We start from the raw sequence: 15,084 nt of genomic DNA, 5'->3' as shown, positions 1-15,084 counted from the left end.
ATTAGATAAAGATTATCTTATAATAGAGCGATCATGAAAAAATAATAAAAATAAAATTTTTAACCATAAACTATTAAAACTCAAATAATATAGACCAAATATTATATAAAAAAATCAAAGAAAATAATTAGGGGTTAAATTAAAAAATAAAATAAATTTAAAAAATGATTAAAAAATACAATTAAAAGAATAAAAACAAAAATTGGATTAAAAAATGAAATAAGATGTTAAGGGACAAAAAAAAAATAAGAGAAGGATAGGAGAATAGCAATAAAAAAATGATGATAAAATTTTAATTAATAAAATTAATAAAATAATAAAAAATAAAATTTTAAAAAATCAATAAAAGTATATAAAACACTAAAAAAAGCAATCAAAAGTAAAATGATCAAATTAAATATAAAAATCAAATAAAATTAAATATATAGGGATAAAATTAAAAAAAAAAACTTTAAAAGACATTAAAATTAAAAGAAATAATAATTATAAAAATAAGTGATAAAATCAATAAAATTACAAACTGATGAATATAATTATTTTTTAAAAGAAAAAGAAAAGAAAATAAACTTCACCACCACCTAATAGAACCTTCACCATAAGCATGCCCCACGTTGCTGGAAAAAGAATAATTAATCTTTGTCAATTTTGTTGTGATTGAAGGTTTTTGGCCGTCGTTTCCACGCACGCCACCCAAGGGATTGTCCTGTGCTCAACAATTTTTTTTAATAATATTTAATTATTTAAAATTTTCTAACAAACCTTAACTAAATCAATCAGAACGAAAAGATCAAAATATTTTTAAAATTAGCTTTATTTTTTTTTAATTTAAGGGTAAACATATAATTGAACTGTTTTAAAAAATAAAAAAGATAAAAAAAACTTTTTTTTTCTTTCAAACGACCGATCTATCTCTAATAAATTTTGCAATAACTAATGAATCTTATAAAACAAATATATATATATATATATATATATATAAAAAAAAAAAGAGTCTTCCCATTATTGAAAAAAAATTATAAAAAAATCATTATAAATTATTTGATAATATTATAATTAGAGAAAGTATTTCCAATTTAATTGATGCTAGAACTCGAGTTCCCGAGATTAAATTAAAAAAATTTGGGTCAATAGATATGCAATTGTTTTTAACACTATTATAATTATATGTTAATCTTGTTACACTAATGCATCATTTTTTATGATATTTTCAAATTTTTACCTCCATTTTGTTAACAAAACGATTCATGATATTACTAATGATTAGTGATTATGATTTTTTTTATTATTTCTTTTTCTTACTCCTAAACGAAGATGAGAGTTAATATTTATGTTTTGAGTTTTGGTATTTCCTGTACCATCTATACGGGTTTGAATTTAAATTATTTATATTAATTTATTAATTTTAGATATTTAAATTCAACCAATAAAGTTTAAATAAATATCTATTAGGTAGGAGTGAAACTATAATTTTTACTTTGTGAGATTTGATATCGTGGTGGTGCAAAATATTTTTATTTGAAAATGAATTAAAATATTTATTTTTATTATTTTATATTAACACATTAAAATATTGAAAAAGCTAAAAAAATATTATTTTAAATAAAAAATATATTTTTAAAACATAAACTACAACTCTCCTGAACACTCACTGCTCTCGTTGCTGATGGGTTATGACCCAAAATGACTGCAGAAAGCATGGGCCGACCGCTACACGTATACGCTCCTTATGGACCCCATTAAACAAGGAAACAAACCGCCGCACCAAATCCCATCCCTACAGAATTTTCCATTTTTTGACCAATTAATCCTTTAAATCAAATCGGAGCGTCTAATACTACAAGCCGTTTATAATCCAACGGTCAATATCCCACCATTAGGCTCCAACGAATACTTTTTCTCCAACGGTCAAAAAAATCCTTAAAACAACGCAAAACCCTCAAAAATCCCCACATCGAAAACCCACACACAAAAAAAATAAATTCTCTCTTTTCTTACAGACAGATTCCTTAAACAAGGATCCAATCTTGATCCGTTAAAAACATAGAAAATCCATCATTTTGATCTTTCAAGAAGAAAGATGAGTAGTATTCTTCAATACCCGGATGTGGTTGACGCTCCTGAAGTTCAGATATGGAACAATGCAGCGTTTGATAATGGAGAATCAGAGGACTCTTTGAATCTTAAGTCTTCTTGGTGGAATCAAAGTCTTGAATCCGATGCAAGCAAAGAGAATCTTAGCCCAGTTTGTGAAAAATCTTCTCCTGTTTTTGTCAATTCTTCAAAACCCACCAAGCCACTTCAATCTAATGCCAATCCTTTTAACTCACAAGGGAGTAATTCAATGAAGGTTGGGCTGTCGAAGATGGTGGAGATCAAGAATCATGATGAGAAAAAGATTGATATAGAGATTGAAGAGATCGAGAAGGAGATTAAGCGTTTATCTTCAAGACTTGAAGTACTTAGGCTTGAAAAGGCTGAGAGGAATTTATCAAAGACAGTTGAAAAGAGAGGGAGGGTTGTGGCTGCAAAATTTATGGAGCAGAAACAGGGTGTCAAGATTGAAGAGCCATTGGTTTCAAGTGCTAAATCGAAGATTAATAGAAGAGGGGTCAGTTTAGGGCCAAGTGAGATTTTTGCTGGATCCAAATCAAGGTTATTGTTTGGAAAACAAGAGATGAAAACTCCTGTTTCGACGCAGAATCGGCGGAAATCGTGTTTTTGGAAGCTTGAAGAGATTGATGAGTTGAAGGCAACTAAAGAGAGGGGAAAAAGTTTGAGTGTTAGTCCTAGATCACGAAAAAATGTGTCCAAAATTCAAGTTCCTAAACAGGCTGTTACTACCGTGGGATCTAGAAGGTCAGTGAAGAAAGAAGACGGGGTTATTGCTTCAATTCAGCCAAAGAATCTATTCAAAGATGGAGAAAAATCTGTTACTAATAAGAAACCCTTGAAGCCCGGACGGGTGGTGGCTAGTAGGTATAATCAGATTGGAACAAATCAGTCTAATGGGAATCTAACTGCTAGCGAGGCTCGGAAGAGGTCTTTGCCGGATAATGAGAAGGAAGATGTTAATAAGAGGCGGGCTTCGCGTGGTAATGGGGTGAGTCAGAGAACGGAGAGTGGTAGAGTGAAGAAGAAGTGGGAGATTCCAACTGAAGTAGTGGTATACAAGGATGATGCTGAGGTGTTATCTCCGCAGGCAGTTTCTGTAGTGACCGATATGTTGCCGAATATTAAGACTGTCAGAAGTGTTGCTGAGACTCCAAGGGACTCAGGGGCGGCAAAAAGAGTGGCTGATTTGGTTGGGAGGAAATCATACTTTTGCCCCGTCGAGGAGACTGCAGCAGGGGACTCTGTTTGCCAGGCTCTTAGTTTTGCAGAAGAGGAGGATGGTGAGAACGAGTAAATTAGGACTTAAGGGAAGTTTTACTTCTTCTTTTTTTGGTCCACATTTGAATTGGTTAAGGTATTTTTCAGCTTTGTTGTTGATAAGCCATAACTCTTGTTATGGAGTAGTAAGGTTGTTTTTGGTTTGGTCTAAATGGGTTGGTACTTTGTAAGTTTGTAGTGTAGTTTCATTGGCTTTCTGAATATATGCAATAATACGATAAGCTTTGTCTATTGCTTTCTGTAATGATTCCATCTTCACCCATGAAAATGTGATATCATATCTTTCATTCCTTCTCATTGGCTTAGTTGTTTGATCTATCCTCCTATATATATTAGGATATTGCGGAGTTTGTAGAAAGACCAGCTTCATTATTGCTTACCAGAGAATAATATCACCCATGTTTTTTTACCTCACATGACAAGTTAAGTATCTTTTGATTTCACGTTGAAATAATTATTTGATATAATATCATAACTAAAATAATTTTAAAAAATAATATAAATTATATCTAATAATGTCATTTAATATCTTAAATTGTTCATTGTACATCTTTAAATTTTGGGATATACAACTATTGATTGCATTTCATGTTACCTTTCCAGGGTCAAGAAAGAAGGTAGCTTTTTATGAGCTGGAAAGTTATAGTGCATGTAGCCTTTCTGGAGAGAAAGAAAGGAATAGTTGAAATTCCTCTCCTGGAGATACTAAATGAAACTATTGAGTGCAAGCAATTGCTAGATTCTGATTAGTAAGATGGTTTCAATTCCTCTAGATTCAGCATTTTTTAAAGCCAATGAAACTATTTAGTTTTAGGTTTTTTGGACTGTTTGCAATGGCAGCATTTTGGATTTATTGATCTTACCACAATTTTCAGCAAGAGAAGTCTAACATATCTGGTAATTTTGATTATAAGAGAGATTGGTGAAAGTATTAGAAAAATAACTTGTTGATGTCTAATGGATATGTTACGAATTAGATAAACAAGGTAAAGCCTGCAAAGAAATTTAGATATATCATATATATAGTTTTACAAAAATAATCATAATTTTATATTTAATTGTTGAACCAAGTTGAAATTTCATTAAATTATTTTACTAGCCCTATTTTATTAGTTATTAACCAGCTATAACCAATAAGGTCGGGAATGTATTCAAATTAAGTGATAAGATAAGATGTTGTTTTTTTTTAAAAAAAATATTTTTCTATTTATTTTTGAATTCTATTTATTTTTTCTACTTAACTTTATATTCTTCTTGTTATTCTATTTATACCTTTATATAAATAATTAATGTGTTATTTTCTCTATCACATAAAAGTACCTTAGTTTCTATCGAACCTATGCATTGCCTCAAGCTCAATTTATTAACAAAAATCGTTCACAAGCATGAATGATCAATTACTCGCTTAGGTTAGGTGCATGGTTCCTATCATGCAAAATTCTGAGATAATACAGCATGGACAGGAGGCTGGACAAGCCACACAATACACTGGGTTTGCCCTGGGTCTGCATACGAGATTCTATGCAAATATATTAAAATAATATATCAAAATAATTTAAATGTTTTTAAGTGTATGATTGTGATTGTTTTACAATATATTTTTCACTCTGAAATGTATAAAAATAATATTTTTTTTATATTTTAAAAATTATTTTTGATATCAATAATTTAAAAACACAAAAAAATAAAAAAATTAATTTTTTCAAAAGCATTTTTAAAATATAAAAACAAATAAGGAGCATGGTTTAGAAACAAAATCAAAACGAGGTTTGATCTAAGTTTAATTTTTTTATGCAAAAATATTTATATATATATATATATTTAGATTTTTTTTATGCTAATATTAAAAGTAATTTTTTTAAAAAATATTTTTTAAATATATTTTTAAATAAAAAACACTTTAAAAAATAACTTTTTCAATATTCCTTAATTTCTATTTCTAGTGGCTTCAGGAAAACCCAATTAGACAGCTGGTAACCATTCATGACCATGCATTAAACCAATTAATAATGTGTTTTAAATTAGGAGAAAAAAAACTGCTATGTTAACAAGGAGATTCTTCTTCTGCATTAATGTTTTTTTCTTTTGGAAAGAGATCTTTTCTTTTATGGAAAAAGATCTTTATATTTCACAGTAGACATGCTATCCTTTCCTGTTTTGAGTCCCTTTCAAACGTAATTGTAAAATCTTTACTGGCAAGACCCGGGTTGATTTCGAAGCCCTGAATTAATTCAAATTAAAAAAAAAATCAATTAACTTGGTAATAAATTTAAATTTATCTACTTATCTGGTCAAAACCTATTTTTAATCTACTGATTTTTTTTCTTGAGTTTTTTTTTAATAATATCATTTTAATTAAAAAAATAAAATTGACCTTGATTTTGTCCTTGCTCTAGATCAGGTTTTATAATTATGCTTTGACAAGTTATAAATTAAAAGATAAAAAAGAAAAGTTCTAGAAATATGTAATAGGAGTTAACGCATGAAGTTAGGGATTTGCAGCTTCTCAGGAAATACAGACCTGCCTCAATTGCAGTTACTCTATTTAACCCTGTCTTGCATGTCAAGTAATTCATTCTCTCGCAGTTTAAAATTCATGTTTCCAATTTTATTCCACAACTTTCTCCCTATATAAACTTCTCTAGCTTCTGCCCTAAGGTTTGCTTCTATTTTTCAAGGGTGAAAGAGAGAGTAGGGTTTTACAATGAGAGGGTCTGCATTCTTCCAGAGAGCCTTCAGAACTTTTCAAGCGCACCCTACCTTCTTTAAGCTGCTTGTTGTCTCCACCGTCAGGTTACAAATCATAACATATTTTTTTATTTATTTGGGTTATAATTGTTCGTGTTACTGTTTTTTTCTTTTTCTTTTTTTGAGATTTATATGCTCTTGAAGCTTTTGACTAATGTGTACAGGCAGCACGGTTTTTCTTTCTTTAAAAAAAATTCTATAAAGTGCGTTGCCAGCATAAAAGCTGTCAGGCAATGTCCAGGGAGATAAGCGATAGAAGTGTGTGTGGTTGGACCCTTGAGACTATCTTCGTGTCTCTTCTGTCTCAGGCTAACTTAAATACAGTAAAAAAAATCACTGTGTTTAAAATTAACATGTTTATCCTACCTAGTGACTGCAGATCCAAAACTTTTGTTGGTGCATCAAGAAATGTACTCATATTTTTTTTTATCTAAAAACTTTTTGTTGTGATGATGTATGTGATATACCATATGCAGTATTTCATGTGAGAACTTAGTAATAATGTTATTTGTTGCTGTTGTTTTCAACTTATATATACCTTGATTCTCGAATTATTGCAGTGGTGGAGGTCTGTTAACGTTTTCTGATGCCAGTCCATTCCAAGGATTGATCACAGAATCATCTCAGAATGAAGGCAAGAAAAAGAAGGTGGTAGTTCTTGGAACTGGTTGGGCAGGCACAAGTTTTTTGAAAAACCTGAAGAGCTCTTCCTATGATGTTCAAGTCGTTTCTCCGAATAACTTCTTCGCGTTCACTCCTTTGTTACCGAGTGTAACAAATGGAACGGTGGAAGCTCGCAGCATAGTAGAGCCAATTCGCAATATTGTGAAAAAGGTTGGAAGCAATAATGACTGTTAAATGTTAAATGTACAAAGTGTTTAGTTGGTTTTTGGAATTCGTGTTGCTCAGTTATGCTTCTTATTTTTGTCGTCATATTGCAGAAACCTTACAATGTTGAGTAACTGTTAAATGTTAAATGTACAAAGTGTTTGGTTGGTTTTTTGAATTAGTGTTGCTGAGTTATGCTTCTTATTTTTGTCGTAATATTGCAGAAACCTTACAATGTTGAGTTCAAGGAAGCTGAATGTTATAAGATTGATCCAGTAAACAAGAAAGTTTATTGTCGTTCTAACCAATCCTCAACTTTGGATGGAATTGAGGAATTCACAGTTGATTATGATGTCTTGATATTGACCATGGGAGCTCGTGTAAATACTTTCAACACCCCCGGTGTCGAGGAGCATGCTCATTTCTTGAAGGTATATTCTGAATTATGACCTTGATTTGATGCTTAACACCATTTACAGAAAGTTTGAAATTAGCAGTGTCAACTATAGCAAAATCCAGGAATTCTTGAATACTCTATCGAGTAGCCTGGGAAGGAAATCCTAAAGCCACGACTTGATCTCACCCTGCAGGAAGTTGGAGACGCGCAGAGGCTTCGTAAGTCAATAATTGACTGTTACGAGCGTGCAAGCCTTCCGAGTGTAAGCGAAGAAGAGAAGAAGCGGGTGATGCATTTTGTAGTTGTTGGAGGTGGTCCAACAGGTGTGGAGTATGCTGCGGAGCTACATGACTTGGCATTTGATGATATGGCAAAGCTATATCCCTCAGCTAAAGACTACCTGAAAATAACCCTTCTTGAGGCTGGTGATCACATTTTGAACATGTAAGTGAGATCAGTTCTCTCTTAATTTGTTGAGTTCTGAAGTGTGATTGTGACTGCTAATGACAAGTTTTTAATTGATTGATTCTTGCAGGTTTGACAAACGAATTACTACATTTGCTACCGAGAAATTCCAAAGAGATGGCATTGATGTAAAGACAGGATCAATGGTTATAAAAGTGTCTGATAAGGATATTTCTACTAAGGAGAGAAAAACTGGTGAAATTGTTTCTGTACCATATGGAGTGGTCCTCTGGTCAACCGGCATTGATACTCGTCCCGTTGTCAGGGATTTCATGAACCACATTGGTCAGGTCCGTGGATCCGCAACCATGAGCATCATACTATTTCAGCTTCATTTCTGAAATTTTACTCGTGAATGACTTCTAACTAAATTAACCTTTGACGATTGTTATTTGGGCACAGGCCAAAAGGCGTGTTCTGGCAACCGATGAATGGCTGAGGGTTGAAGGCTGCGAAGATGTATATGCTCTAGGTGACTGTGCGACTATAAATCAACGCAAAGTAATGGTATGTGAAAGTAAACATATTCAAAATCTCTGTATTATACACATTGCATAGTGTTTTCTGATGAAGTTTTCAGCTGACTTGATACACTAATGCCCTATGATTTATCAGGAAGATATAGCAGCAATATTCAGGAAGGCAGACAAGACCAACACTGGTACTCTAGATCTTAAAGACTTCAAAGAAGTTGTTGGCCACATCTGTGAGAGATACCCTCAAGTCGAGCTTTACTTGCAGAAGAACAAACTGCAAAGTTTTGATGCTTTACTGAAGAATGCTCAAGGAGATGACAAGAAACAAATAGATATCGAAACATTTAAGAAGGCTCTATCCGAAGTTGATTCTCAAATGAAAAGTCTCCCACCAACTGCTCAGGTAAAACATATTTTAGTTTTCACTTTTCTGTTGACAGTATTCAACCATCTGTAGTATTCATTTACATTATCGATTTCCATTTTCTTTTCATTTTATAGGTGGCTGCACAACAAGGAGAATACCTTGCAAAATGTTTCAACAGAAAGGAGTTTTGTGAAAAGAATCCTGAGGGTCCTCTGAGGTTCAGGGCTTCAGGCCGACACCAGTTTCATCCCTTCAGGTACAACATATTCTCCCACCGTTTTTCTTTCTTTTCATTCTTCATATGCTATGAATTACGTATTGCATGGAATTTATCTATTTCGTAGAGGAGATCTAGGAAAGTAATTTTTTTTTTTATATATAAATGATGGCGTTGCTAAACGATTGGAAATGCAATATAGAATACTGAAGCTTTAGTTATGAAATTTCAGGTACAGGCACTTTGGACAGTTTGCTCCATTGGGTGGAGAGCAGACTGCAGCTCAACTTCCAGGAGATTGGGTTTCAATCGGACATAGCGCTCAGTGGCTCTGGTACTCGGTTTATGCAAGGTAATGATTCCTTCATATTCACATATATTTGATTGATATCAGAATATTTTCATCACTTGACAGTTCTCCTCCTCTACTTACAGCAAGCTAGTTAGCTGGCGTACAAGAATGTTGGTGATATCTGACTGGTCTAGAAAGTTTATATTTGGAAGGGACTCCAGCAAAATCTGAGGGACAGTTCTCCTCCTCTACTTACAGCAAGCAAGTTAGCTGGCGTACAAGAATGCTGGTGATATCTGACTGGTCGAGAAAGTTTATCTTTGGAAGGGACTCCAGCAAAATCTGAGATAGCTCAGGACAGTGTTTTCTACAACTATTCATGTCATATGACATTTAGACAACAGATTTTGTTCCAATTTTGTTTCATTCCTCTACTTTTTTTAGCCTTGTTTCTTCCAATACATAGGATATTGGTTCTTCCATAATCAGTACTACGAAAAGGCTTTACAAAAAGTTACAAGCTCACATTTTGAAGAAAACAACAATATTTTGATGCAACAGAAGCAAGCAGCACGACTTGATAAGAAATTCATAAGAATGACTTGGTTAAAATGGAATCAGGATTCACCGACATTCCTAAACAATCCGAAAATAAGGGCAAGTATTGTACCCAAAAGTTTTTTCCAGCGAAACTTTTTCTGCGAAGAACTTATTTTTTAATGAAACAATCAGGAAAAACACTGACAAACAAAGATAATTATGTGAGGTTTTGAGCTGAAGGTGGAATAAAATCTGCTAAGAATTGCCTGAGCATCAGTACTTGTTTTGCAAGATTAACGCTCCAGAACTCTCAGATTCGACTTGAATCTCTTCCGAATATTGACCTTCTAAGCCAGTCAGATACCACTAACACTCTCGTGCGCCAGCTGACAAGCTTACTGTAAGTAAAAAATAAATGAACTCTCAGATTCGACTTGAATCTCTTCCGAATATTGACCTTCTAAGCCAGTCAGATACCACTAACACTCTCGTGCGCCAGCTGACAAGCTTACTGTAAGTAAAAAAAAAAAAAAAATCAGATGATGGCAGTATGTTAACATTAGAGCAGGTATTTTCGAACCTGAATAAGAGTATTACCTTGTATACACAGCGTACCAGAGCCACTGAGTACTATAGCCAACGGAAATCCAATCTCCCGGAAGTTGAGCTGCAGTTTGCTCTCCTCCCAATGGAGCAAATTGTCCAAAATGCTTATACCTTGCATTGGATAATCGACAGATGTATCGGCATTCTCTCTAAAACTCTTCATTACAATATCGACAAACATAAACAAATGTTGTCTTTGACAGAGGAGACAGTGTCCTTGTTATGAAACCTTAAATTAGTCTCAAGTAAACAAGACTTTTGCACATGTTCATCTGGATATTAAAGCCTCTACAAAAAAGGCATTGGCTAGAAGAATTGATTCATGAAGGGCATTACTTGTTACTCAAATTTTTCTTTTTGAGATGGACTACCTTTTAAATTTCCCTGTATAATTCATGGAAAATAGAGAAAGGAAGAACGTCTATTTTGTACCTAAATGGACGAAACCGATGGCAGCCTGTTCCCCTAAATCTCATAGGACCTTCAGGATACTTTTCACATTGCTCCATACGATTAAAACAGCTTGCAAGGTATTCACCTTGCTGTGCTGCAACCTTAAAATTTCAAAAAAGAAAAAACCAGTAACTCAAAAGTGCATTGTTAGCTGGTTGAAAGAAGGAATGGAAGAAGAGGAAAAAATTGAAATTACTTGAGCTGTTGCAGGAAGATTTTTCATTTGAGAATCTACTTCATGTAGAGCATTCTTGAATGTTTCAATATCTATCAGTTTGTTGTCATTCCCTTGAGCACTTTTTAGTAAAGCATCAAAGGTTTTCAATTTTTTCTTTTCCATATAAATCTGCACTTGAGGATACCTTTCGCTGATGTGGTCAACAACATCTTTAAAATCTTTGAGATCTAAGGTACCAGAGTTATTCTTGTCTGCCTTGCTGAATATTACTGCTATATCTTCCTGATAGTGAAATGCAGAGAAAAATCAAATTTATTGAGCTCGTCGCAGATAACCTTCAATAGCATACTGACAGGGCACCTTCTAACAAGATACGCCAAAGCTGGCCTAATTATACTCTTACTGTTAGAACAAAGAGAACAGTATGAAAATTGTCGATAGAAACAGCAAAGTGCTGGTTAGAACATATAAAAACTGAAAGGCCTCGAATGCTATAACAAAGAGATGTTATATGTCTAAATTCATTTACCATGACTTTCCGTTGATTTATCGTGGCACAGTCACCAAGAGCATACACACCATGACACCCTTCAACCCTTAGCCACTCATCTGTAGCTAAAACACGCCTGTTACCCTGAGATCAAAGAAATTTAACCCTAATGGAATATCCTATCACGCATTGCTGTGAAGTGCAGGGAAATATGGAGATGTAGATGGTTGTGAGGAAACAGACCTGACCAATTTGCTTCATAAAATCCATAATGACTGGACGAGTTGCAATGCCGGTTGACCAGAGAACCATTCCATAAGGTATTGAAACAGTCTGGCCAGTTTTTATCTCTTTAGTAGAGATATGCTTGTCAGAAACTTTTATGACCATTGAACCTGTCTTTACATCAATTCCATCTCTTTCGAACTTCTCAGTAGCAAATTTAGTAATTCTGCTGTCAAACCTGTAAGAAACAAGTAAGCAAAGGCTCAGATGTTAATTGATTCTTAATTTCAAAAATCACCATTTGACAGTTGCACCTTCTTTTCTTGGATATGATATATTCAGAGATGTACAACACCTCTTTACCTGCATTTCGAGTACCAAATTAATCGATTCCGGTCGTCTGTATGTCTAGATTTTATTAGCTATGATATAGTGTACAAAAATGCTGCACGTAATTATTCCAAATACTTTCAACAAAATGGAGTTGGATTGAAACCTACAATAAAAGGCCAAGACCAGATTCCTGCAGAAAATGGTGTATCCATCTCCCATATTCAAGAACCATTAAACAGGTATAAACAAAGCGAGAGATATTACCAACTGATAGTGATTGTCATTGACAAACCCAGAAAACATAACCACAGCCATGCTTTAGACCCCGCCAGACTAATTTCTTACTGAAGTGATCTGCCTTACATGTAAAATGTGTATTCAAGGACCACTAAACAGGTATAAACACAGCAAGAGCTATTACCAACTGACAGTGATTGTCATTGACAAACGCAGAAAATATAACCATAATCATGCCTTAGACCCCACCAGACTAATTTCTTTCTGAAGTGATCTGCCTTACATGTTCAAAATGTGATCGCCTGCCTCAAGAAGTGTAATTCTCAGGTAATCTTTGATTGAAGGATATAGTTTAGCTAAATCATCATGTGCAAAGTCATGAAGTTCTGCAGCATATTCCACACCAGATGGGCCACCACCGACAACTACAAAATGCATAATGCGCCTCCTATCTTCTTCGCTTATACTTGGAAGGCTTGCACGTTCATAACAATCAATTATTGACCTACGGATGTTCTGAGCATCTTCAATTTCCTGCATGATGAACTCGACAAGTTTAGGTTAGGAAAAAATAATTTTAATAATCTAACTGTTTTAACATAATGCTCAGAAGGTGAAAAATTCTACGCATAGCTACCAAGTCGTATAAAGTCATCATGGTATTCAATTTACCTTCAAGAAGTGAGCATGTTCCTCAACACCAGGGGTGTTGAAAGTATTTGATTTAGCTCCCATGGCCACAATCAAGACATCATAATCCATTGTGAATTCTTCATTCCCTCCTAAAGTGTTGCCTTGATCAGTACTCCTGCAATAAATTTTCTTCTGTACTGGATCAATCTTGTAACATTCAGCCTCCTTGAATCCAACTCCAAATGGTTTCTGCAAGATACAGAAATAACGTTATGTAGATGTTGTTTTCCATTTTCCAACACATGGATGCAGCTTCAAAACAGCATTTAAGCCATGTTAATAAGATTATCACAATTCTTATAATTGCTCCTCTTCGACTCTTTCATGCTGCGAATTCTAGACATTAAAAGAAGTCTTCAACATTAATATTTCACCTTAATTCATGTAATTCTGAATGAATTATATGCACAAGATTCCAATGCAACAGCAAGTACACTACTCTATGATTTACATTTTCATACCTTCCTTGCAATATTGCGAATTGGTTCAACAATGCTGCGTCCTTCGACTGTTCCATTTGTAACACTTGGTAATAATGGAGTAAACGCAAAATAGTTACGCGGTGAAACTATATGAACATCATATGAAGAACTCTTCAAGTTTTTCAAGAAACTGACGCCAGCCCAACCAGTTCCAAGTATCACCACCTTCTTTTTCTTGCCATCTCCTTCAGCATAACTTTGGAATGCGTTGGCATCAGAAAATGCCAGTAGACCTCCACCACTAGCAAGTCAAATTGAAGAACACATGAACAAAGAGTCATTATATATGCAAAGTCTCCAAATTATTGTTAAAAGACCATGAAAAGGAGAAGAAAAACCATATTCATTCTATAACATACTTTATAGCTTAATTCATCCATAAATTCCATCTTTTTTCCTAGCTTACTTTTTTTATGTTAATTATGCAATGTTCTGCTCCTTTTTCTTTTCTTTCCTTTACTTTTCCAGCCATAGATATACCTTGTTAAGGGAACAACCACATACTATGGTCAAAAACTCTTCAGAAACACATCTCTTAGATCAAAACTCAACAAGATCAAAGAGAACAAAACAAAAACAGATAGGAAAAAAGGTTGAGAAAAGGTAGCCCAGATGATAACCTGACAGAGGAGATGACAAGAAGCTTAGACACTGTAGAGTGATCATTAAAAGCTCGAAGAGTTCTCTCAAAGAATGTATAGTACCCTCTCATTGTAAAACCGAACTTTTGTTGCCTCTCTAAACAAAAACTAATGAAACAGTTCTTTCAATCTTGTTTTTCTGTTGCAAAGGAAGAATAAATCCAAGAGCAGATTCTAATGAGAAGTTTTCGGATCAAAAATTTGGAGCTATTAATACGTAGTGTTTCCGTGTCGCTGTCACAGAACCATACCTTCCTCTAGCTAACAGTTTGGTCCCCTTTTTTCAAGAGGGGTAACATGATTTTTATTTTTATTTTTGTTTTTTGTTTTTCATCTCGGTTGATTCCTGTCACAGAACCATACCTTCCTCTAGCTATCAGTTTGGTCCCCTTTTTTCAAGAGGGGGAACATATGATTTTTATATATATATATATTTTTTGTTTTTCATCTCGGTTGATTGTACGAAATCCTCGTACCAACTTAGATGTAAAAATTTTATGTCTCTGTTTCCGAAGAAGTTATCTATCATGAAACTAGAAAATGGAAAAGAAAATGTATTATCCAATCACAATTTTGGAATAGAACCTTTATCCACAAAGTGAGGAGCATACTTGCCAACCACATGGTATTTAATATTATTGACAAAAATGTTACTAATATTTAAGTTTATGGTAATTTTAGAAAGAAAAAATAGTTAATTTGGATACTCTTAGCAAGAAAACAGGATCTCCTTGTTGCAAGCCTTATTAATCTTAGACACATTATATACCACCATGGCCTCAGCACAGAGGAATTACCAGCAGGCATTTGACCAGATCCTAATTTATCTCATTTCAAAATGCCAAGCACTCCTTTTAATGTACATTAGATGAGTGATATTAATTCCCATGTCATTCCCCTAAGATCTCACTCCATAATCCCATATATCCAACCCTTAATTTTTATTTTTATTTTTATTTTCTTAAGGTGATTTCAAAGATGTTATAAAAACCATCCCAGTCTTAAGCCAAGGTTTCGAGTCAGTAG

The 15,084-nt window shown here is 33.8% G+C and overlaps 3 protein-coding genes across 4 annotated transcripts; 2 read left to right on the top strand and 1 right to left on the bottom strand.

Annotated features, from left to right (window-relative positions):
* The first annotated feature begins 1,951 nt into the window (after window positions 1-1,951).
* On the top strand, window positions 1,952-3,413 carry LOC105142503 (uncharacterized). The gene has a single exon (XM_011050163.1). It carries the CDS (start codon window positions 2,078-2,080, stop codon window positions 3,404-3,406), a length of 1,329 nt encoding a protein of 442 aa, XP_011048465.1. The 5' UTR covers window positions 1,952-2,077; the 3' UTR covers window positions 3,407-3,413.
* A 2,641-nt stretch (window positions 3,414-6,054) lies between these two features.
* Window positions 6,055-9,677, top strand: LOC105142501 (external alternative NAD(P)H-ubiquinone oxidoreductase B4, mitochondrial-like). Of its 2 annotated transcripts, none has more exons than XM_011050162.1 (10): window positions 6,055-6,183; window positions 6,699-6,972; window positions 7,191-7,397; window positions 7,557-7,807; window positions 7,899-8,118; window positions 8,231-8,335; window positions 8,444-8,707; window positions 8,806-8,927; window positions 9,121-9,240; window positions 9,439-9,677. In XM_011050162.1, exons 1-10 carry the CDS (start codon window positions 6,095-6,097, stop codon window positions 9,524-9,526), a joined length of 1,740 nt encoding a protein of 579 aa, XP_011048464.1. In that variant the 5' UTR covers window positions 6,055-6,094; the 3' UTR covers window positions 9,527-9,677. The 2 variants fall into 2 exon arrangements, with proteins under 2 accessions (XP_011048464.1, XP_011048463.1); XM_011050161.1 differs by lacking the exon at window positions 9,439-9,677 and adding an exon at window positions 9,324-9,411.
* Window positions 9,678-10,143: 466 nt separating this feature from the next.
* On the bottom strand, window positions 10,144-14,129 carry LOC105142500 (external alternative NAD(P)H-ubiquinone oxidoreductase B2, mitochondrial-like). The gene is made up of 10 exons (XM_011050160.1): window positions 14,038-14,129; window positions 13,397-13,658; window positions 12,915-13,124; window positions 12,526-12,776; window positions 11,691-11,910; window positions 11,487-11,591; window positions 10,976-11,239; window positions 10,759-10,880; window positions 10,318-10,437; window positions 10,144-10,231 (listed from the first exon to the last, which is right to left on the bottom strand). Exons 1-10 carry the CDS (start codon window positions 14,127-14,129, stop codon window positions 10,144-10,146), a joined length of 1,734 nt encoding a protein of 577 aa, XP_011048462.1.
* Between the last annotated feature and the right edge of the window lie 955 nt (window positions 14,130-15,084).

Source organism: Populus euphratica, unplaced genomic scaffold (genome assembly GCF_000495115.2).
Source record: "Populus euphratica unplaced genomic scaffold, PopEup_1.0 scaffold147.1, whole genome shotgun sequence".
Classification (NCBI taxonomy): Eukaryota; Viridiplantae; Streptophyta; class Magnoliopsida; order Malpighiales; family Salicaceae; genus Populus; species Populus euphratica.
The sequence above is the reverse complement of the archived record's forward strand: the minus strand, read 5'-3'. Positions and strand labels throughout refer to the sequence as shown.

Coding starts and splice junctions, on each gene's coding strand:
- LOC105142503 (XM_011050163.1), top strand. CDS start 2,078: ATGAGTAGTATTCTTCAATACCCGGATGTGGTTGACGCTCCTGAAGTT.
- LOC105142501 (XM_011050162.1), top strand. CDS start 6,095: ATGAGAGGGTCTGCATTCTTCCAGAGAGCCTTCAGAACTTTTCAAGCG. Junction 8,928..9,120: donor CACCAGTTTCATCCCTTCAG/GTACAACATATT, acceptor ATGAAATTTCAG/GTACAGGCACTTTGGACAGT. Junction 9,241..9,438: donor TGGTACTCGGTTTATGCAAG/GTAATGATTCCT, acceptor CTCTACTTACAG/CAAGCAAGTTAGCTGGCGTA.
- LOC105142500 (XM_011050160.1), bottom strand. CDS start 14,129: ATGAGAGGGTACTATACATTCTTTGAGAGAACTCTTCGAGCTTTTAAT. Junction 11,911..12,525: donor GGCGATCACATTTTGAACAT/GTAAGGCAGATC, acceptor TGTTTCTTACAG/GTTTGACAGCAGAATTACTA. Junction 11,592..11,690: donor TTATGAAGCAAATTGGTCAG/GTCTGTTTCCTC, acceptor CTTTGATCTCAG/GGTAACAGGCGTGTTTTAGC.